The sequence below is a fragment of the Dendrobates tinctorius genome, unplaced genomic scaffold, assembly GCF_039654945.1.
Source record: "Dendrobates tinctorius isolate UK_male_01 unplaced genomic scaffold, ASM3965494v1 ptg000015l, whole genome shotgun sequence".
Lineage (NCBI taxonomy): Eukaryota > Metazoa > Chordata > Amphibia > Anura > Dendrobatidae > Dendrobates > Dendrobates tinctorius.
In genome coordinates, this window is record NW_027361683.1 from 24,610,711 (window position 1) to 24,635,302 (window position 24,592).

General features: G+C 44.7%; 1 protein-coding gene across 2 annotated transcripts in view; it reads left to right on the forward strand.

The window, feature by feature from the left end:
• Positions 1-24,592, forward strand: part of CLSPN (claspin) — a 94,850-nt gene that overhangs the window by 47,029 nt on the left and 23,229 nt on the right. The window contains exons 9-17 of one of the 2 annotated variants that reach the window (XM_073562949.1): positions 534-725; positions 845-1,041; positions 1,786-1,943; positions 6,151-6,212; positions 6,338-6,531; positions 6,668-6,828; positions 9,661-9,893; positions 19,051-19,156; positions 19,547-19,622. In XM_073562949.1, the coding sequence (XP_073419050.1) occupies positions 534-725; positions 845-1,041; positions 1,786-1,943; positions 6,151-6,212; positions 6,338-6,531; positions 6,668-6,828; positions 9,661-9,893; positions 19,051-19,156; positions 19,547-19,622 (1,379 nt within the window). The remainder of the gene's footprint in view (positions 1-533; positions 726-844; positions 1,042-1,785; positions 1,944-6,150; positions 6,213-6,337; positions 6,532-6,667; positions 6,829-9,660; positions 9,894-19,050; positions 19,157-19,546; positions 19,623-24,592) is intronic. The other variant, XM_073562953.1, reaches the window with a different exon arrangement.

The following is a 24,592-nucleotide window of genomic DNA, read 5'->3' on the forward strand; positions in this document are numbered from 1 at the left end:
TTTGTGCATAGTGTCAGCCTCCTAGTGGCAGCAGCATACACCCATGGTCTCTGTGTCCCCCATTGAAGGCTCCGAGAAACAAACAGATTTTACGGTAAGCAACCCAAAAATCCTGTTTTTGTTGGCGTTGATCCAAAGGGTTGTGAAAACTCAGTGATTTAAAAACTTTGAATCGGCTCCATAATCTTTGAAAAGGAGAGCTACATGTATTTGGAGTTTTCTCATCTCTAAAGTACTACATGTGTTGGTTTCATTTCCAGGGCACCCACCATCAAACATTTGACATGTATTTTTGATATCCAATAATAGTCTCAATACGACATCCATTTGAGTCTTATTATGGCCCTTGTACCAGATATGATTGTGCTTCCATGGCCTGGACAGTTACAGTATGTGTTTTACACCTGAAACATGTAAAAATGTTCCTGTGTCTACCGAGCCACAACTTATTCTTTTTTAGTAACTATTCAAATTTTATTCATTAATTCATTCTGTAACTTTTTTCCCATATTATCTTTCCTATGCTTGCTTAGACCTTGAAGCATTAAAGGAGCGATTTCTGAAACATAATTTGTATAAAGTGAAGGCTATGCCTGAGAAAAAAGTTATTCTGAACATTGTTCGTAAAGAGACTACTGCAGATGGTAAAGAAGAGCTTAAAGCGGATGTTGTACCTGTCAGTATAGAGGGTGAAAAACCTGAAGACAAAGTACATGGCAAGCCAGGTAGTTTTTATTTTACTACTTCTTTTTCTACATAAATTTGCTGTCGTATTGTAATTTATTAATATTACAATGTGTTTTTTTTTGTTGTTGTGTTTTTTTTTTTTTTGTATTTTGACCAGGTGAGAAACTTCAAACTCTTAAGGCAAAGCTTCAGGTGGCAATGAAGCAAAGACGATTTGAAGAGCGTCAGAAGCGCATAGCTTTGTATAATCTTGACAATGAAAATGGATATGAAGATGATGAGGAGGAAGAAGAAATGACAGATGAGTCTGATGAAGAGGAAGAACAAGTTTATGAAGAAGAGGGCAATGCAGAGGTAAGTGTAAATTTAGAACAGGTTCTATCTTCCTAGGTAAAACCTTAATGATCTACGACCTTGCTTTATGACCTATGAAAAAAATCTAAGTATGAAGCGGTCAGATCTGGCTCTACTAAAGTGGTTGGTATCTGCCTGTAAATGCAGAAACCATGATCTTGTTCTGATGATTGTTACATTTTAACGATTTGAAGGCTGCTTTCAAAAATGTAAATGACGCCGATATGATTGTGGAAAACAGATGTGTACTATGTCAGCCAGGGACCTGGTGATGACCCACCCCTCGCAACTGCCATCTTAGTCCTCCTGTGAAGCTCAGTCATTAGTTCAAAGCTCCTAGAAGGACCAAAAATAGCATAAAAATGTTTAAAAGTAATCTATATCTTCGGATAAATAGTATTGTGTACCCAAAAAGTTTCTGGTATGTGTAAAAATATTTTAACCATATGTTGGATACTGAAACAAAAAAAATCCATACTCCAGCAGTACCATTTTTCGGTCACAGCACTTCTCCCAAAAAATGAAGTAAAAATCTATCACAATGACATGTACCCCAAAATGGCTATCACTAAAAATGTCAACCTATGGCACAAAAAGAAGACCTTACCCAGCTCCGTCAATGCAAAACTGAAGTTACAAAAACTGTAGACACAAATATTTTTTTTTTTTCTCTTCTAAAATTAGTTGATGCAATGACTAAAGATGTACATAATATAATCAAATGTTTCTATTCTGACTCCAAAGACTTTAGAGTATCTCCTTGGAGAAGATGGCACTGAAGAGGAGTCTAAAGATGAATGTCTGGAGGAAAGTGGTATTAGTAAAGTGACAATCTCCGTGCCAAGGCCTGTTCGAACAGAATCAACTTTGATGTTGTTTAAAGACAGTTCAACTAAACTTGGGTAAGTGTAAGGGTTTGTAGTTGGTCGTAGCATCTGTCCTCTTTTTCTCTAGTTTTTTTTAGTTGATTATTTGTGTTATACTAATAACTCTTTTCTGGGTGAAAACTTTTTACACTCTGACACACAATTAACTTCTAAAATAAAATCATAGCCCCCATATTCTCTCTTAAAGTAGATGTTGCAGTGTGTAGATGCCAGCCGGCATTTGCAGGCATAGCTGCTTTTATGCATGTAGTGTCTGAGATGTATAGGACCTACAGTGAATGAAATAAGTATTTGATCCCTTGCTGATTTTGTAAGTTTGCCCACTGACAGACATGAACAGTCTATAATTTAAAAATAAAATCCAGAAAATCACATTGTATATATTACATAAATTTATTTACATTTTGCAGTGAGAAATAAGTATTTGATCCTTTACCAACCATTAAGAGTTCTGGCTCCTACAGACCAGTTAGGCGCTCCTAATCAATTTGTTACCTGCATTAAATACAGCTGTGTTACATAGTCGCCTTTATAAAAGACTCTTGTCCAGAGTCTCAATTAATCAGTCAGACTCTAACCTCTACAACATGGGCAAGACCAAAGAGCTTTATAAGGATGTCAGAGACAAAATCATAGACCTGCACAAAGCTGGAATGGGCGACAAAATCATAAGTAAGATGCTGGGTGAGAAGGAGACAACTGTTGATGCAATAGTAAGAAAATGGAAGAAATACAAAATGACTGTCAATCGACATCGATCTGGGGCACCATGCAAAATCTCACCTCGTGGGCTATCCTTGATCATGATGAAGGTGAGGGATCAGCCTAAAACTACACGGGGGAAACTTGTTAATTATCACAAGGCAGCTGGGACCACATTCACCAAGAAAACCATTGGTAACACATTACGCCGTAAAGGTTTAAAATCCAGCAGTGCCTGCAAGGTCTCCCTGCTCAAGAAGGCACATGTGCAGGCCCGTCTGAAGTTTGCCAACGAACACCTTGATGATTCTGTGAGTGATTGAGAGAAGGTGCTGTGGTCAGATTAGACAAAAATTGACCTCTTTTCGCATTAACTCAACTCGCTGTGTTTAGAGGAAAAGAAATACTGCCTATGCCCCAAAGAAAACCGTCCCCAATGTCAAGCATGGAGGTGGAAACATTATGTTTTGGGGGTGTTTCTCTGCTATGGGCACTGGACTACTTCACTGCTTCAATGGGAAAATGGATGGAGCCATGTACCATAAAATCCTGAGTGGCAACCTCCTTCCCCCTCCGCCAGGATATTAAATATGGGTCGTGGCTGGGTCTTCCAGCAAGACAATAACCCAAAAAACCAAGGCAACAAAAGAGTGGCTCAAAAAGAAGCACATTAAGGTCATGGAGTGGCCTAGTCAGTCTCCAGACCTTAATCCCCTAGAAAACTTATGGAGGATGTTGAAGCTTCGAGTTGGCAAGCGACAGCCTCAGAAATCTTAATGATTTAGAGATGATCTGCAAAGAGGAGTGGACCAAAATTCCTCCTGACATGTGCACAAACCTCATCAACTACAAAAAACGTCTGACTGCTGTGCTTGCCAACAAGGGTTTTGCCACCAAGTATTAAGTCTTCTTTGCCAGAGGGATCAAATACTTATTTCTCATTGCAAAATGTAATATAATTTATACAATGTGATTTTTTTTTTTTTTTTTTTTTTTTAATTTTATTTTTGATATTCTATCTCTCAATGTTAATCTAGCCTTAAAATTATAGACTGTTCATGTCTTTGTCAGTGGGCAAACTTACAAAATCAGCATGGGATCAAATAATTTCCTTCACTGTACTTCTTGGAAACGTTCTTCGTGATGTCACTTACTTGCAGCTTGTCCCCTCCTTAGACTAGCACAGAACAGTCTTAATGCATCTCCTCAATGTGAAATGATTTTTGTGCCAAAAATATTACGCTGAGAAAATTGCACTTGAAAGGTTTCTTTCTGTGTGTGTGAGTGCCTCAAGGGTTCAGAGCTCATTCTTAAGAATTGTCAGCATTAAAATGAGGGCAGAATCGTAGTTGTAGTCATGCACACGATATCATGGTTTGGGGAGACTCGGGAGTGCGACTTGCCACACACCTGCAGTTCTCAATGTAACCCCAGATACCATGGTCTGGTCACGACTACAACGGTGTTTCTGGTCTCAGCTGACTGAAATATGACATAATGTTAGCTACTGAGTTACCATGCTTGGAGGGGAAAAGTTTAATCTGATCTTAGATTCAATAATATTTTTTGGGGTGATCACCAGGACAGAGGGATTCTGTCTTTGTTTCCCTGCTCCATAAGTAGGCTTTTATCCTCCTGTGTCATTGGGACAATGATCTTCTTTTCTTGTGTCAGGCTTGTTCCCTCCACAGTGATATGATAAGCTTATTTTGCAGTGTAGGCCAATTTCTGTATGGAATGGCCTGTTCCAGTGTAGTACAAGTTTTTATGTTTCAAATCATCTTAAATGGAGCTTCTCCTGTACAAATGTTATCCAGTACATTTCACAGTTCCTTAGGCCTGTTTCATACATCAGTTTTTGTCTGTACTGACCACAACGTTTGGCACCGGACCATTGTTTTAACGGATCCGTTGAAGGAAGAATTTTAAAGGAACCGCTGCCCTGGGGAAGGAGAGAGAGAATTTTTTTTTTCAGCCGCCAGAACAGGGTTAAATTTGCGGCTGAAGCAAATCCTCTGGGCATACGCAATGTAAAATGCGGATCCGGCCGCCCGAAAAAACGTTGCATGGTCCGTCCATACATGTCGGATCCAACGGATGGCCATCCGTCGGTAATGCAACTCAATGGGAAAAAAAGGATCTGCCAAGCAAAATGGCGGATCTGTTTTTTTTTGCAAAACGGCGGATCTTGACTGATTTGAAAAAACTGATGTGTGAAACAGGCCTTAGGGTGCATAAATGTGCGTTCTGTTATATATTTCCAGATTTCATGGGTTGGTGGCAGCGTTCTGATCATTTGTTTTTTATTTTTCTTTCCCTTCCTAGTCGTCTTTTGAACGTTCCATGGTCAGTGTCCCCCAATGACAAACATTTGATTTTTTTTCTTTTTGTTCGTTCCGTAACATTAAATCCATTTCTCGTCAAGTTTTTTGGGGGACCTTACAGCCATCCAATTTTCTTTACTTGTAAGAAGATGTCTCAATTTTCCTTTAGAGTAGAATTGTTCCCATTAGATCTCAGATGTTCTGTTGATTACTACTTGTGGTGGCTATTGAGGTTTCTCAGCTTCTCCTACTGCTAGCTACAACTCTTTAGTTGCGCAAAAACTTTTCAGCTTTTCAAAGTGTCTGGCCCCAGTTTTGTGGCATCAACATTTTTAGGTATGATTCCCTTAGTGTCGTCCTGCTAGTGGCAACAAGCGAGTAACAAAATATTCTTAAGTACTGCAAAATCTTGCAAAAATGCTTCAGAAGAGTGCAGGCTGCTACAATTGCTGAAGGGGGCCAACTCCTATATTAACATCTCTGATCATATCACAAGTATCTAATATTTTATTGTATGTTAGAGAACACGATTTTGCAAGTTAAAGTTAAAACATGGCTGTAATAGCGCTGTTGGCGTACGATCAGGAACAGCAGCGCTTTAGACTCTGCTCAGCTGTGCTGTGTCCAAAACGCCTTATTCTACCATACAATCACAGTGGATGGGATTTGTAGAAATCCCATGCCCATTGTGCTTCTATTTGACACTGTGTAAACTCACCCACGGTGTGGGCTTAAGAGCCGCAGCATGTCAATATCTGTTGCGTAGACTACAATTTCTGTTGCGGAGCTGCTAGTCTCCGCAACAGATATTTCCGCATTAGCTATGTATTGGATGCGCTAAACTCACATTGTTTAATCAACACATGCGGATTTAACTGCGTGATTGAACACTGCGTTTTGGACGCAGCAGTAATACGCTATATCCAAAGCACTGCTTTTTCCTGATCATGGGCACGTACCCTTATACCGACTAAATTGATTTCTTTGGTGAAGAAATTTGCTTTGTTCTTCGATCGTTTGAAGTTTAACTTTAAATATCATGCTGGCAGGTTCTCTTTAAATGAATGCGTATTATGTACTACTGAATAACAATTTGATATCTAAAAAAAAAAATTGAATATTAACCCTTTGGATTGTTGTATTGTCACAGCTACAGAGGCATGTGTTAATGAGTCGTGTTTTTTTTTTTTGTCAAGTAGTGATTCCATACCTGATAAGATGGAGCATGATGAGTGTAAAGGCAATGATGATAAACTCGGTAATTAAAAATACCTTTTCTTTAAGAAAAAAAAATAAAGAGAAAGCATTTCCCTGAAAATAGTGGCTTTTGTCCTTCATTCATTTTTTTTTTTTTCCACATTCGTCATAAAATTTGTTCGTCAGAGGACGATGATTTCCCTTTACCCACGACAAAAGACAGCAGCCACAACAGCAGTTTTGAACTTATTGGGTCCATGATTCCTTCATACCAGCCTGTTAATAAAAACGGGCGAAGCTCCTTTCTTGCTGGCATAGGGGGATTCCGATCACCGTCCCCCGTTACCTTCAAAGCAAACTTCCTCAGCTCTGCATCAAAGGTAATTTACTTGTTGCTGCATGACTGACTTCTGACTTTAATTTATTTTAAATTGATATGTTAGTGGATTCTGTTCTTTCCTTTACATGCTTATATGACTTTAATAGTGACTTAATGGATTTTAATGATGAATTTAGAGTTCAGGGAAGATGTCGGAACCATCGCTTCCCGTGGAAGATTCCCAGGATCTATACAATGCCTCACCTGAGCCTAAAGAGTCTTTTGCCTGTGCTGGTGTCGACTCTCAATTCCAGTTTTCTTTGGATGACACGCAAAGCCAGTTACTGGATGCTGATGGGTAAGACTACCATGTATTAATATAATCACTGTGTGTGCTTCATTCATACAGTTTGTGATTATTTGTGTGTAATGGTAATTTTTGCATCAGGCTAAATTTGCATAAACATTACTTTGCAAAAGTTACTAGCAGGTGTGGGAAATAAATGCTACAAAGTTAAAAGTGCTTTAGAAAATATAAGTGTAACAATTTTTTTGTCAATAAGCAGAATCGAAATCTAAATTGTATCAATATTTGATGTTACCACCCTTTTGATTCTGTACGATTTATTTTTGGGTATATGAGTTATACTCAACAAGTGATAATGATCATTTAAGTTGAAAGTCGTTAGCTGAAGCAGAAACATCTGTGTAGGAGGCCTAAAACTGGGTGTGGTACAGCCAAACTGCTACAAAGGTGAGGTTATGGAAGACAGTTTTATGTCACAGTTCACATACACCATGGCAGGACCTAGCACACCACCAAGACTCTAGGTAGTTGTGCTGCATCCGCAAGGTCTCTCCATGGCAAAGATTTTGAAGCAGACTGTGGTTTCCGGATGCGCTGTTAAAGCTTTTTTTTTTTTTTTTTTTAAAACTCATCAAGAAATAAGCAACAATGAGGACCTTATATGCAATGGTTGGCCAAGGAAACATAGATCAAATACCCATGTTTACTTACCTTCATACTTGGAACATGTCAAATCATCTCAGAAATGGCAGCAACCAGTGGGACACAGGTATACCCATTTACTATTCAGAGAGGACTGACCAAAAGTGGTCATCTTGGAAGAATTGAAGGCAAAAAAGGAATACGTTTGACTCGGAAACAAAGCTGAGACTCTGCCCAAAAACATAGACTAGGGTGCTGAAAGTGGATGGAAGCCAGTGTTCTCAACTGACGAGTCAAAATGTGAAATATTTGGCTGTAGCAGAAGGCGTTTTGTTTACTGACAGGTTGGAGAGAAGTACAGTATGGATTGTGTCTGCAGACAACAGTTAAGCATGGTGGAAGATTCCTTGCAAATTTGGTACTGCATTTCAGCAAGTTGAGTTGGTGGTTTGGTCAGGATAACTTGGTGTTCTGTGCTGAAGAACACAGCAAGATATTCAACCTTCATACAATAGCATCAGAGAGGCATCTGACTGGCTCCAAATAATTCTGCAACATCCCAAGGACCTCAGTTATACAGCCATTCATTTAAGTACGATGGTCCGCCTAAAGAAGAACAAGAAGTGATGATATAGCCTCTACAAAGCCTTGATCTCAACATCATTGTGTCTGTCAGGGATAACTAAACAAGACAGAATAATTTGCACAAGCCTACATCCACAGATCATCTGTGGTTAGTTCTCCAAGATTTTTGGAACAATCTCCCTGCAGAGTTCCTTCAAAAATTGCAAGATTTAATGTTTTGAAAGCAAAGCATGGCCACACCGATTATTAATTGTATTTTCTCTTTTGTTCATTCACTTTGCATTTTGTTAATTGAGAAAAATAAACTATTAACACACTTTTATAGCATTCTTACTTTGTTTCACTTTTTTTTTTCCACACCTGCCTAAAACTTTTGCACAATACTATGGGTGACAGCCTCCATATTTTCTTCTGGGCTTCTTAACATAATACCAGTTTGTATACAGTTGTATACCCTGACTATGTGCTGAAAGTCTGTTGGTTTTCCATCTTTACATTTTTATCCCATTCCCCTCCCAGACTTGGGACTTAATTGTATATTTTATGTTGGGTCTCCGTGTATGGAGCAGGCTTGGGAGCTGTTCTCAGACTATGCTGATCATCTGCCTGCAACAGTGGGGGCAATAGTAATTGGCCATAGACCAAAGTAAAAAATGTCAGAATTGCCTTTTATTTTTTTTTGATCGCCACACCGCCTAAAAAAATGCAAAAGATAAAAAGCAGTCAAAATGTTCTGTGTCTCCAAAAATGGTATAGATGAAAACGTCACCTAACCATGCAAACAAGAAATCCTCAGACAGCACCATAGATGGAAGAAAAAAAAAAAAAAAGTTAAGGGTCTCAAAAAAATAAGAAATGTATTGTTTGCCTCTTGAAGGGATATTCTCAAGCTTTTTTTAAATAGCTTTTGTTAGCATAAAAATAGGCAAATCTGCAATGGACTTTCTTTTTCTATTTAGTGTTGCTCTCCTGCAGTGTTGGTTTTTATCTTTCATAGTGTTCTGCTCCTTTCCATGGAGCTAAGCCTCCATACCCTGGTCGAGAATGCATAGTAGCTACATTCCAGGAGTGAGGCTAACTCTTAACCTCCCAGTTAGCGCTTTCCAACCCATTGATTTCTGTACAGCAGTTAGTAGCTCCTCTTCCCTCTCATCTCATTTTCTGAAGAGGTGACCTAATAAATCACCAGCCCCGCAGATTTCACGGCGGGTTTCTTATTCATGGCTCTGGGCTCCTGTCCGAAGCCGTGCATTTGTTGAAATGCCATATTGTCTGTGTAAATTCAGTGAGACCAGTGCACACTCTGATAACTGAATGTGTTTATAGCAGAACTGGTGCTCTACTATTCACCAGAGCTGTAACTCGAGGAGAGACCACCCTAGAAACCAGGAAGAATGGAAACTAAGACTACAGAGTTTTGTGCTGCTCAAGAGACAATTTAAGAATATCCCTTAGAATAAAATATATATAATTGGCATGACCATAATGTTGCTGACCTGGATAGACTAATTTTGCCATTTAATTTTTTTTTCCTCTGTGTAATAAACACCATAAAACAAAAGAATTGAGTTTTTTTTCCCTATTTACTAGTAAACTACACTACAACTACAATTTTACTGTGGTGGTGTATTTAATGTCTTTATTTGCCCTTTACAGGTTTCTAAATGTAGGGCACAACAGGACTAAATACAGCTCTGCTAAGCAAAGGCTTGTATTGGATACAATGGATGAGAATGCTATGGATGCTAACATGGGAGAGTTGCTGGACCTGTGCTCTGGGAACTTCAGAGGCTCCCTCTCAGACTCCAGCCAGCGTGATGACGAAGTGTCCAAGAAAGACGGCATGGAGGAGCTGCTGGGGTTATGCTCTGGAAAATTTGTTTCACAAGGTAAGACAAACTGCTACAAATATATGGCATCCTTTGTGTTAAATGCGTATGTTTAAATCTATCATTTACATTAGGTCTCCTTTTTTTTTTTTTTTTTTTTTGTTTGTTTTTGTTTTTTTTTGGTCGAATTACTAGATTACATAACAATATGCAAATAAAGTCCGTGGAGCCTCATTTAAGAGTCTCAAACATGGGACTAGCCAGATCTTCCTCCAGGGAAGGACCCAGCCAAGTAGTGGCTCCTTTCGGAAACCACCATTACCATCATATTAAGCGGCCCTTTAAGTCAATATCCAGCTCTTTACGAGTTTACAGATATGACAAGGGAAATGCCAAGACCAGGTATCCATCCACAGACAGCTGTTTCGGGGTGTTGCCCCTCATCAGTGTGGAGTAGGATTCTGAGTAGGTGGGAGCAATGCCTAGTAGACCAACATCACGAAACAATCACTGACCTCTTTCTTTTGTAGAAGGAAAAAAAAATTATGATAAAGACAGTAAATTGTATTTAATAATTTTAAAAAATCATTACTTGATGCATACCCTGTTTCTTCAGTGCTGTCTCTGTGGGTGCTTCTCGCAGGTCTTTTTACATCCCTGCAGTATGATGAACTTCTGCTGCAAATTTGATTAGTAGAAAACACAATAAGTGACTACATAATCCTGGGAACTAAAGTTAAGTTAAAGGGAAGGTGCCATCCAAAATTTTTTTTTTTTCAGCAATTGAAAAAATGTGAATTAATGTTTACATTTTCTTAAAAAATATTATCATGTTTTTAATTTTGTAAAATATGAAAAATAATTTTAAAAAGTTTGGCATTTCCACTTGTTAACACTAGGGGGAACAGCTACTGAAGTTTGGCACAAAAACCTAGTGTACAACTAGCTCACATTACTGCACTGCAGTAATTATGGGCGGAATCTGCTGACATGGGTGTGGTGTCACTCCTCTCCTCCCCTTCTGGGTGTTTGCTAAGAGAAAAGAGGATGACATCTAGGAACACAGTGAGCAGCCATTTTGAAGGGGCCTGCAAAGTTACTGACTGTCCTTGCATGCAAAGTCTGGATCAGGACAGGTCATCAATCAGCAGAAATGTTTCCTGGATTTCTGTGGAGCAGACAAGCAGATGGTCCATCCATGTGTATAAAACACAGCGCTCTATGTACAATCCCTGGCACTGAACAGGGCGCCCCCCATAGACCAGCACACTGCTCTCCTGAAATACTCTGTGCTGCTGGCACACTGCTCCTTCCACCATATATCAGGCCCCTGTCGCCTCGCTTTCATACATCGCCAGGACGGGATCTGAGGAGAGGAATGGGGTCTTAGGTCACCGAGGATGGCAGGCAGCAAGGATTCTGGGAGTAGGGTGACAGCAGCACAGAGTATTTCAGGAGAGCAGTGTGCTGGTCTATGGGGGAGGTCACAGAGGGAGATATATCGCGGAGGAGCAGGGTGACGGCAGCACAGAGTATTTCAGGAGAGCAGTGTACTGGTCTATGGGGGGCACAGAGGGAGATATATGGTGGAGGAGCAGGGTGACAGCAGCACAGTATTTCAGGAGAGCAGTGTGCTGGTGTATGGGGGGCACAGAGGGCGATATATGGTGGAGGGGCAGGGTTACAGCAGCACAGAGTATTTCAGGAGAGCAGTATCACACGGGATAGGATTAGATACACGGCTCAGCAGTCAGTATCACACAGGATAGGATTAGATACACGGCTCAGCACACAGTATCACACAGGAGAGGATTAGATACAGGGCTCAGCAGTCAGTATCACACAGGAGAGGATTAGATGTCCAGCAGATTGCCAAGTGTTTTGAAACAGCAGGGAGCAGCTCCTTCTATGTTTTGCAAGAGCAGGGGCAGCAGCTGGCCGTGTGTTTTGGAAAGAGCAGCTTGGTGTCCAGGAGCTCGTCCTGGTTCCTCTCCTACAGCTGGTATGTGCAGAGTGAACATCCAAGCCCTGTTATGCTGGAACAGTACAGCATCCAGGGCTTGCAATAGAGTGTAAATGAAGCTAAAAGAAAAGCACTGGGCTCTAATAAGATGGTGCCTGGCCACACCTACAGTTGTGAATTGAGCTGCCCACAGAGGCATGGCCAGTTCACTCCTGATGCAGCTTCAATGAAAGAGATACGGTCGGCAGCCGACTATTGTCTCTTATGCCCAGGGACTGCCGTAAATGAGCATGGAAAGTGTCATTCAGCAGCCAGAGAGGTAAGATGGCAGCCCCCAGTGGCTGCATTGCTACAGAAAAAATATAAATCCATACACACCACTGAGTCAAGCTTAGGGGACAATATCTTTTTATACTATTTTCTTTTTTACATTAAATTATGAAAAAACACGGCACCTTCCCTTTAAACCAAGTTTTTTTGCGTCTTGGGTAACCTCAAAAGATATCCTTGTTTAACTACTGATGTTTAATAGTAACTCTTTAACGACATAAGACGTAACCTTATGCTGCTTTGTCGTGTCCATGCCTTTGATGGCTCACATGCCGAGACTGCATTTTTTTCCTGCACAACAGCTAATTTAAACGGGCATTATGCCGCGGGTGGATCGTAACTCCGCTTGTGGCTTTTAACCTATATAATCCTGCCATCAGTCTGACAGCAGCATTCAACACACGCAAACAGGGGTATGCGTCTGTACACACTCCCATTGGAAACCCTGTGACATAAATCGTTGAACGCCGATGGGGTTGTCCTGATTGACCCCCGTGCCTGTCATTATGATACTCCTGTGAAGGTGAGCCTGTGGCTGCTGTTCATAGGGGATTGTGATTTTCGCTAAACATACTAGTGCTATACTATAGCACAAGTGTGTGTGTGTGTGTGTGTATATATATATGTGTGTGTGTGTGTGTGTGTGTGTATATATATATATATATATATATATATATATATATATATATATATATATATATATATTATATACACACACACACTTGAAATGGCACTTACTTTTACTCTGTTGCCTCATTGGGGGACACAGAACCATGGGTGTTATGCTGCTGTCCACTAGGAGGCGACACTGCATAATCTGAAAAAGATTAACTTTGGCTCCTCCTCTGCAGTATACACCCTTGGACGGCGTCAGCCTTCTCCAGTTTTTGCTAAGTGTCGCAAGGGGGCACACCTAAGGATTTTTTTTTCCTTTTTTTTTTTTTCTTCCGGAATACAGATGAAGAAAAGTGGGTCCAGCGAGACTCCCGGCATGGCTCCTTCCTTGTCCCCCTTTTTTTTTTTTAGGGGTGCCCAGTTGAAGTTGAGATGGCGGTTCCCCATGTCGCTCCTTCCCCAGTCCCTCGGGTACTGGTCCGAAGTTGAGACCCCCCCCCCCCTCCTTCCCCAACCCCTTTGGGGTCTGGGTTGAGGTCGAGGCGAGGATGAAGACCCCCTGACGGTGACAGATGCATCCTCCCTAATCCCCCTCAGGGGGCATTAGGTTGAGATGCCTCAGGTAGGGTCGGACAGCAGGCAGCATTCTGCAGCATCCAGGGACCCCAGACCAGCTGTGGGACGCCGCTGGGGCCGGGGGAAGGTGCAGGCAGACATGGCACATCAGAGACAGGGCTCTCTGCGCCCCTGTCTCTGCAGCGGCTCCATAGCGCTTCAGGGGGACCCTCCATACAGACACCGCTACCCCTGCTGACCCCACCGCTAGCCAGTCGCCCATTCCGGGGGGGTCTGGTGCAGATCCGACCCCCTCCTGGACTACCGCGCGCCGCCCTGGAGCCCTCCTGGGCATCAGGTCTCTAATTGAGACCGCAGCTTTGGCCTAGCTGAAGCCGCTGCCTTTTTCCCCGGAAGAAGGGGAGGATCGAGACAAAGGGCGTGTTTTTACATAGCCCTGCGCGCCCTTTTCAGCTCTCCGCCCCCGTCGTCTTCTCCTCAGCGTCCCGGTGGCCATTTTTCTGGCTGCAGGCCATACCTGACAACGGACACCTTCAGCAGGGAAGAGATCCACAGCAGTCTCTGGGGGGCACACAACTGTGATTTGTTGGCGCTGGACCTAGGGGCACACTGGTGGGGTAAGATCACAGCTGGGTTCTCTTTACTCAAGCTATGAATCTATATTACCTATAAGGCTCTCTGTGGGTTTCCTCTGCGTAGCCACCCCTGTAGGGTCCCTGATATCCAGTCTCTGTGCACTATGCCGGGCTCAAGAAAGAGAAACCAGGCAGGACTCTTTTTATGCATTCGGCGCAGCCTGCAAAACCACTCTCCCCAGTGGCAGCACATATCTGCACTGCCGGGATAGCATCCAGAATTCTGGGTCAGAACCCCAGGGAGTCCCTACCAACGCTTCAGTGTCAGATACCACGCCGGAATGGGCTACTCGGATGTCGCAGTCTGACACAGTCCTAACTGCTACATTGCTGCCAGCTCTGCAGGATCATGTCTAGGCTATGAACGTTACTCAGCAAAAGGACAGCTTGTCTCAGGAACATGCTGTTTCCGACACGCACAGACGTAAGCGGACCCACAGGTCGCGGTCACCTGCGTCCTATAGCACACGGTCATCCCCCTCCCGGGAGAGACACCGTCATTCCAGGTCACCTAGACAGTCCTCTATCAGAGACAGACAATGCAGTTCACCACAGCGATCCCCGACCACAGAAGACCCCCGCCCCAGGTCGCCCACCAGGGAACGCCTTAGCGATACGCATCATTCGGAAGGCATCTGTGACTCCGACTCAGACAACGAAACGGAGAGGTCTGTGGTACCTTGCCCCCCTAGCAATACAGCGCTAGATGAGGACATAATCTCTGCCATCCATCGGGTGCTGGAAACTTCAGACCCAGCCCCGGGAGCCCCAGAACGCAAGATTTGCTTTGAAAGTGTTATGAAACCGCCTAAGGTCTTCCTTAATCACCCAGAGTTTCAAACGATACTTACTAAGCAGTTTTCACAGCCTGAGAAAAAATTTGCCAATCACAAATATTTGGAAGCGAGGTACCCCTTCCCACAGAAGGACACCAAAGGGTGGACAGATCCACCCGAAGTGGACCTCCCAGTATCTAGACTAGCAGCACAGACCCTACTCTCACTGCCAGATAGCTCAACCCTCAGGGACGCAGCAGACCGGCAAGTATAACGCATGGCTCGTTAAGTTTTCGAAGCGGCAGGGGCCTCCCTGGCCCCTGCATTTGCTTCAGTTTGGGCGGCCAAGGCCATCCTGACTTGGGCCAAAGAACTGCAAGATGATCTTCAAGCTTCAAATCCCGGGCTTTCGGATCAAGCGGTTCAAATAGCAGTGGTAGCAGACTACATGCTTCATGCAGCCCTAGACTCAGCAAGAGGTCTAGCGGGGATAGCGGCAAACGCCATTACGATTCGGCGTATCCTCTGGCTGCGGGAATGGAAAGCGGACGCGGCCTCAAAGAGGTCCCTCACGCATCTTCCGTACCTTAGTGGAAGGCTTTTCGGCGAAAAGTTGGACACAATGATATCCAATGCCACTGGGGGTAAGAGTACTTCTCTCCCTCAACTGAAACCTAAACGCACGTTTAAACGGCGTAACCAAACACGATTCCGATCCTTTCGGAATTCTTCGGGCTGGTCTGTCTCGCGCCCAGCGCGAAATCGCAACCGCTCCCCACGCAGGGACAACCCACGGACGGCGCAGAGGCCGGACAGGACTTGGCAGTCGAAAGCAAGCCAAGCGAAACCCAAGGGAGGAAAACCTCAGAACTTCGCTTCATCATGACTCACGAACTCCGGAAGACATCCCACCAGTAGGCGGGCGACTTCTACTCTTTCAGCAAGTCTGGCTGCCTATTACAGTAGACAGGTGGGTCAGGGAAATAGTGTCTTCCGGATACAAGATAGAGTTCACTTCCACTCCACCGAACCGGTTCTTCCTCTCTGTTCCACCAACACAACCAGACAAGGCTCGTGCCTTCCACCAAGCGGTCTCCTCTCTCCTTCAAGCAGGAGTCGTAGTACCGGTTCCCGTGAACAAAAGATTCAGAGGGTTCTACTCCAATCTGTTTGTAGTTCCCAAGAAAGGAGGCAGCGTCTGGCCTATACTAGACCTAAAGCAGCTCAACAAATATGTACGGGTCCGTCATTTTCCCATATCTTCACATGCCAATTGCTCCCGCCCATCAAAAGTTTCTTCGGTTCGCAATCAACCAGAACCACTACCAGTTCGTCGCTCTACCGTTCGGACTCTCCACGGCTCCAAGAACGTTTACGAAGGTCATGGCCGCCACCATGGACGTGCTGCACTCCAGAGGCATTCTAGTCGTTCTGTACCTGGACGACCTTCTCATCAAGGCTCCCACCTTCAAGGATTGCAAGGTCAGTGTCTCAATCACAATCGACACCCTGTGTCGCCTGGGCTGGTTAGTCAATCTACAAAAGTCATCGACTACCCCGAGTCAGTCTCTGACCTTCCTGGGAATGCTATTCGACACCTCCAGGGGTCTGGTGCTCCTCCCCAGGGTCAAGACACTGGCTCTCCGCCAGGGAGTTCGCATACTCCTCCGCAATCCTCCCTGATCTCTCCGGTTTGCCATGAGAGTCCTCGGCAGGATGGCAGCAGCAATGGAGGCGGTACCATTTGCCCATTTTCACCTCAGGCCTCTTCAACTAGCCATCCTCAAGTCTTGGGACAGGAATCCCTTCTCCCTCGACAGGGAGTTCCGGTTGACATCGTCAACCAGGAGGTCCCTACATTGGTGGCTCAAGCCAACTTCGCTTGCAAGAGGAAAACCACCTCTCTCAGGTCAATGGAAGGTTCTGACCACCGATGCAAGCTTGACAGGTTGGGGTGCGGTGCACCTACATCACAGGGCGCAAGGCAAGTGGTCATCAGTGGAAGCGTCCTTGCTCATCAATATTCTGGAAATCCGAGCCATCTCCCTGGCACTGAGAGCCTTTCATCACTTGCTGGCAGCTTCTCGCATACGGATACAGTTGGACAATGCCACGGCGGTGGCATATGTGAATCACCAAGGCGGGACCCGCAGTGCCCAGGCGATGAGAGAAGTGGCACATATCCTCCACTGGGTGGAAGACACAAGGTCGGTACACTCTGCGGTCCACATTCCGGGTGTGGAAAACTGGGAAGCCGACTTAGCAGGCAAGGAATGGATTCGGGGGAGTGGTCTCTCCACCCCGAGATTTTTCACCAGATCTGCCAGCGCTGGGGGACCCCGGATATGGACCTAATGGCATCCCATCTCAACGCCAAGGTCTCCAATTTCATGGCCAGGACACACGACCCGCGGTCGCCCCGAGCGGATGCCCTGGTTCAGGACTGGACCCAGTTCCAGCTACTGTACATTTTTCCACCCCTCCCCCTGATCTCCAGAGTCGTGAGGAAGATCAAACAAGAGGGAGTTCCAACCATCCTAATCGCGCCAGACTGGCCCAGACGTACATGGTACGCAGACATCGTACATCTTACGGTAGACGCCCCCTGGCGTCTCCCCGACCGTCACGACCTTCTGTTACAAGGTCCGTTCTACCATCAGAATTTAGGGGCTCTAAATTTGACGGCATGGCCCTTGAAACCTGGGTACTAACCCAGGCAGGGTTCTCACCGGAAGTTATTACGAACATGATCAAGGCAAGGAAGCCAGCCTCCGCCAAGATTTATCGTTCCTGGAGAGCTTTCTTTTCCGATTGGCTCCCCCCTACAGACGTCCACTGGAGACGTGGGACCTTAACTTGGTCCTGACAGCATTGCAGGCATCACCTTTCGAACCCCTTAAAGAAGTCCCACTCCGCATTCTGTCACAGAAAGTGTTTTTACTAGTGGCAATCACCTCGCTACGCAGGATGTCTGAATTGTCAGCACTTTCCTGCAGAAGGCCTTTCCTAGCTTTTCACCAGGACAAGGTGGTTCTACGTACAGTACCATCCTTCCTTCCGAAGGTTGTGTCCACCTTTCACCTCAATGAGGAAATCTCACTGCCATCCCTTTGCCCGGTTCCGGTTCATAGAGTAGAGAAGGCTCTGCATACGCTTGATCTCGTCAGGGCATTGCGTGTTTACGTGTCTAGGACTGCACCCTTCCGGAAGTCCGATTCTCTTTTCATTCTTCCGGAAGGCGTTTGCAAGGGTCTGCCGGCTTCCAAAGCTACTCTTGCCAGGTGGATCAGGTCCACCATACAGGATGCCTGCCGCCTTAACAATTCTCCTCTTCCAGCCGGTATCACGGCACACTCTACGCGGGCGGTAGGGGCTTCCTGGGCCATTCCGCACCAGGCTTCGGCACAACAAGTGTGCAAGGCGGCCACTTGGACTAGCCTACACACGTTTACAAAACACTACAGTGTTCATACCCAGTCATCAGCAGACGTGAGCCTGGGTAGACAGATTCTGCAGGCGGCAGTGTCCCAAATTTAGGGACCTGCTAGCACAATATTCGTCCATTGCTTCCCACCCAGGGACTGCTTTGGGACATCCCATGGTTCTGTGTCCCCCAATGAGGCGACAGAGTAAAGGATATTTTTGTGTACGCACCGTAAAATCTTTCTTTTAGCCTCTTATTGGGGGACACAGCTCCCACCCTGTTGCCCTTACGGGCCGTTGTTACGGTTGAGTTCTAATATTGTTCTTTGAGCTCGTACATAGTAGCCTTCTTACAGGCATGGTTATGTTTTTTTTTCTGTTATGTTCCTCCTAATGCTTTTGCACAAAATTGGAGAAGGCTGACGCCGTCCAAGGGTGTATACTCCAGAGGAGGAGCCAAAGTTAATCTTTTTCAGATTATGCATAGTGTCGCCTCCTAGTGGACAGCAGCATAACACCCATGGTTCTGTGTCCCCCAATAAGAGGCTAAGAGAGATTTTACGGTGAGTACACAAAAATCTCCTTTTTGCACTTTCGACACACTTGGAATTTGTTTACCTGGTTTCCAGTACACTATGTGGGTAGTATGAATGATGTCATTCAAAAGTGCAACTCGTCTGCAAAAAGCAAGCCCTCATACAGCTATATTGATGGAAAATGAAAAATTTCTGGCTCTTAGAAGGGGAGGAAAAAACTAGAAATAGCCATGGCCCGTGGGTGTTGGCAGTAAAATTACCTGCTGCACACTCGTTTTTTTTGTAAATTAAATAGCGCTTTAATGTGATATTTTCAATCCCGGACTTTACACACAACTATATGTCCGGTCTTCTTTTGTTCAGCTGCTTCCTTAACACAGAAGTCATCAGGTTTGGTCAAAGTGGAGTCCCAGACACAAAAAGAGGACCAGTTGTCTGAAGCGGACATGGCTTCCTTCACAGTAGAACGGTAGGTAACTAAATTTAAGAAGCAATTTATTCAGGCTGGTTGTATCAGAACATAATAATCTTCATAGTTTAGCTCTAGTTTGTTGACATGCTTTGTGTGCTTTTCTCTTTTCCCTGTAAGATTTCTACTGTCAGTTATTATAAGATAGGTGATTTTCTCTGTATACAGTATGTCTTTGCCATTTAGTCACACTTTATTTTTTTTCTTGCCTGAAAGTATGCTTCTTACACTTTCATACTTGCTACTCTATTTTGCCTTACTCCAAATTGTATCAGTGTAATTTAGCAGTAAAGTTTCATTTTTGTGGGTATGAATGTGAAGAATTGCTGTATCCTAATCACTTCATTACTCTGGCAGTGTTATCTCGGTATTGATTACAAATATTTACAGGGAGAATAACGATCAAGAGGAAGAAGAGTTTGGCGACTTTCAGCTGCTTCCATGTGGTGAATCAAGCAGTGAAAAGGTTGGTGAAATTCTTTAGCTTTGAATATGCTGTTTTATTAATGACTACAGAACATTGCTGTAAAGATGTGCACAAGAAGGCACAGCTACAGAGAAATGTGTTTTTCCTCTGGACTACAATAATGAAATTCATAGATCCTATAATAGTTTGGAGTCACGAACCCAAAAATCTCTCTCTCTCTATATATATATATATATATATATATATATATATATATATATATATATATATATATATATATATATTGTGTGTGTCCATTTTAACCCCTTCACTACCAAGGGTGGTTTGCACGTTAACTCCCGGGCCAATTTTTACAATTCTGACCACTGTCCCTTTATGAGGTAATAACTCTGAAACGCTTCCATGGATCTCAGTGATTCTGACATTGTTTTCTCGTGATATATTGTACTTCATGTTAGTGGTAAAATTTCATTCAAATAACTTGTGTTTATTTGTGAAAAAAAAAAACAGAAATTTTGCGAAAATTTTGAAAATTTCGCAATTTTCTAACTTTGAATTTTATGCCCTTAAATAACAGAGATATGGCACACAAAAAAACTTAATTAGTAACATTTCCCACATGTTTACTTTACATCAGCACAATTTTGGAACCAAATTTTTTTTTTGTTAGGAAGTTATAAGGGTTAAAAGTTGACCAGCGATTTTCTCATTTTTGCAACACCATTTTATTTTTACGGACCACATCACATTTGAAGCCACTTTGAGGGGTCTATATGATAGAAAATACCCAAAAGTGACAACATTCTAAAAACTGCACCCCTTAAGGTGCTCAAAACCACATTCAAGAAATTTATTAACCCTTCAGGTGCTTCACAGGAATTTTTTGAATATTTAAAAAAATGAACATTTAACTTTTTCACAAAAAATACTACTTCAGGTCCAATTTTTTTTTATTTTACCAAGGGTAACAGGAGAAATTGGACTGCAAAAGTTATTGTGCAATTTGTCCTGAGTACGCTGATACCTGATATGTGGGGGGGAACCACTGTTTCGGTGCATGGCAGAGCTCAGAAGGGAAGGAGCGCCGTTTGACTTTTTCAATGCAAAATTGGCTGGAATTCAGATCGGACGCCATGTCACGTTTGGAGAGCCCCTGATGTGCATAAACAATGGAAACCTGCCACAAGTGACCTCATTTTGGAAACTAGACCCCCCCAAGGAACTTATCTAGATATGTGGTGAGAACTTTGAACCCACAAGGGCTTCACAGAAGTTTATAAAGTACAGCGGTAAAATTAAAAAATCATATTTTTTTTCCATAAAAATGATCTTTTCACCCCCAATTTTTATTTTCCCAAAGGTAACAGGACCCTAAAAGTTATTGTGCAATTTGTCCTGAGTACACTGATACCCCATATGTGGGTGTAAACGACTATTTGGGCGCATGGCAGAGCTCAGAAGGGAAGCAGCGCCATTTGACTTTTTTGGCTGGAACTGAGATAGGACACCATGTCGTGTTTGGAAAGCCCCTGATGTACCAAAACAGTGGAAACCCCCCACAAATGACACCATTTTGGAAACTAGACCCCCTCAAGGAACTTATCTAGACGTGTGGTGAGCACTTTGAATCCCTAAGTGCTTCACAGAAGTTTATAACGCCCGGGCGTGAAAATAAAAAAATCATATTTTTTTTCCACAAAAATGATATTTTTGCCCCCAATTTTTTTATTTTCCTAAGGGTAACAGGAGAAATTGGACCCCAAAAGTTGTTTTGCAATTTGTCCTGAGTAGGCTGATACCCCATATGTGGGGGTAAAAGCACTGTTTGGGAGCATGTCAGAGCTTGGAAGGGAAGGAGCACCATTTGACTTTTTCAACGCAGAATTGGCTGGAATTGAGATCAGATGCCATGTTGCGTTTGGAGAGCACCTGATGTGCCCAAACAGTGGAAACCCCCCAATTCTAACTCCAACCCTAACCCCAACACACCCCTAATGGGAAAATGGAAATACATTTTTTTAATTTTATTATTGTTCCCTAAGGCTAGTTTCACATTTGCGCTTTATAGCGCAGCGACGGCCTGCGCACGGCTGCCGCTAAGCCCGGCTCCCTGCCCGCCCCTTCCGGTCATCGCCGCCTTCTAGCGCACATGGGCGCTTGCAATCTGCGCACCCTATCAAAAGTGCGCAGCACACGGCAAAATCCTGCTAGCGCACGGCCAGCGCACCCTATGCTAAAGATAGGGTGCGCAGATCGCAAGCGCCCATGTGCGCTAGAAGGCGGCGATGACCGGAAGGGGTGGGCAGGGAGCCGACAGGGGGCGGGGCTTAGCGGCGGCCGTGCGCAGGCCGTCGCTGCGCTATAAAGCGCAAATGTGAAACTAGCCTAAGGGGGTGATAACGGGGGGTTTGATATTTGGCAGCTGTCACACGCTAAAAGACGCTTTTTATTGTAAAAATAGTTTTTGCATCACCATATATTGAGAGCTATAATTTTTCCATATTTTGATCCACTGAGTCATGTGAGGTCTTATTTTTTGCGGGACGAGTTGACGTTTTTATTGGTATCATTTTCGGGCCCGTGATATCTTTTGATCGCTTTTTATTCCGATTTTTGGGACGCAGAGTGAACAAAAACCAGCATTTCATGAATTTCTTTTGGGGGGTGTGCTTACACCGTTCCGCGTGCGGTAAAATTGATAAGGCGGTTTTATTCTTCGGGTCAGTACGGTTACAGCGATATCTCGTTTGTCTTTTTTGTGTTTTGGCGCTTTTTATGCAATGAAAACAATTGTATATAAATTATTTTTGCATCGCTTTATTATGTGAGCTATTACTTTTTTATTTTTTCACTGATGACGCTGTGTGGCAGCTCGTTTTTGATCGCACGTTATTGCACTTTTTGTTCGGCAGTATGATAAATCATTATTTTTCTCTTTCCCCCCATGACGGCACAACGGGGAGAGAGGGATCCGCCCTCAGCGACAGGAAACCTACAGATGAAAAAGGCGGTACCTCTCTCCCACATCAGTTGGTTTCCTGTCCCTGACGGGGAACCTACAGCACGTACCTGGAAGTCGTCGCAGGATTCCGGGGACCGATCCAGACCGGCAATAAGGCAGTGGGGCTCCCTGCCTCGGCTGGGTCGAGGCCTTGAACAGGCTCCCCCCCGAAGCACCACCATCGGGGTCGGCGGGCCTTGAGGGTGAGTGGGGAGAGGCAGTGAAGAATCCAGGAAGTCTGCCGATCCTGGGAAAAAGAAGAAAAAAAAAAAAGGGGCCTCCTGCAGTATAGTGATGGAGGTCACTACAGGAGAGCCCAGCCGATCTGATAAGGGGCCGGGCAGGTGGCGGCGGTCACTAAGGGCCATACAGCAGAGCCTGCCATACCCGGGACGGAGGGGGGCCACAGAGAGCCGGGAAGCGGGCAGGCCTCTAGCACACAGCGGGGGCGGCCATCGGAGCCAGGTGTGCAGCGCCGGGAGGCCGCAGGAAACCGGCGCCGGACGCGCTGTACACCGGAGGATGGGGGCGCGCGCGCCATGTCAGCTCCCTTAAGGGAAAGGGAGGCACAGTGCACCGCTGGGTGATCGCGCGATGTGCATGCGCGAGACTACCGGCGGGACGCAGGGATCCCTGGGAAGGGGGCGGCGGCGCAAAATTTAAAAAAAAAAATAAAAATGATGAGGCTTTAAAAAGCACGCTGAAAGAGAAGGAAGCGGTCACCATTAGTGGGAAACCGCAGAAGGAGACACGGAGGCGGTCCCCAAAGCAGGGACCACCGCAAACGCAGGAACAGTGCCAACACCAATAGCGCCAGCGCGACTCTTCCCTGCAGTGCAGCACCGGCCAAAGCTCCACCATGGCGGCACAGCCAGAAGTGGATTCAGCAGTGGAGATAATCCCTACGCCCGAGACGGTATCGTTTGTTCCACAGGAGGGTGAGTGATCTCCGTGAATGCCGTCTGCTAATTTGCGACTATTAATTTTTCTTTTTCAGGGGCGTAAATGCACTACCAAATCTAAACACGTGGTATGTGCTATATGCACGGAGGAACTACCCCCTAAATGGGAGAGAAAGCTCTGTGCGGCTTGCATAGAGCAGACAATACAAGAGGAATCCCCGGGGTTTGCCTTAGACCTCAAAGCATTAATAAAAGCTCAGATCGAAGACGCCCTTAAGGGCGCCAGGACCTCAAAGAAGAAACGCCGGTCCAGGCATAGATCCCCAGAGTCGAGCATCAGTGAGTCGTGAAGCGACCTATCTGACTCAAGTGATTCATCAGCCTCCAAATCCTCTTCGTCATCCTCAGAAGGGGGACGCAGCTGCTTTCCCATTGAGGAGACGGACGCCCTGGTAAAGGCCGTGAGGACAACTATGGGGCTGCTAGACGAATGCCCAAGAAAACTGCCCAAGATATAATGTTCGGAGGGCTAGAGCAAAAGAAACGGAGGGCTTTCCCGATTAATGAGAAAATCCACTCCCTCATCAAGAGAGAGTGGAAAAAGCCAGACAAAAAAGTCCTCCTAACACAAAAGAGAAAATACCCCTTTGACGACCCGGCCTGCTCCTTTTGGAACAAAGCTCCTAAATTAGATGTAGCGGTCGCCAAAGCCTCTAAAAAGTTTGCTCTGCCCTTTGAAGACATGGGCACCCTGAAGGACCCAATGGATAAGAAGGCTGAAACTTTTTTAAAAAGCGCTTGGGAAGCAGCAGGAGGGGGGCTAAAACCAGCCATAGCAGCCACATGTACGGCACGGGCCCTGATGGTATGGCTGGACCTTTTAGATTCTCAAATAAAGAAGGTCCCGAGGGAAACGATACAGAGGTCAGTTTCCGTAATGAAGGGAGCAGCAGCGTTTCTGGCGGATGCGTCGGTAGTCTCAACCAGACTGGCAGCCAGGACAGCGGCCTTTTCAAATGCCGCAAGACGCGCCTTATGGCTGAAATGCTGGCCTGGAGATTTGCAGACAAAAGCCAAATTGTGCGCAATCCCGTGCGAGGGGGAAT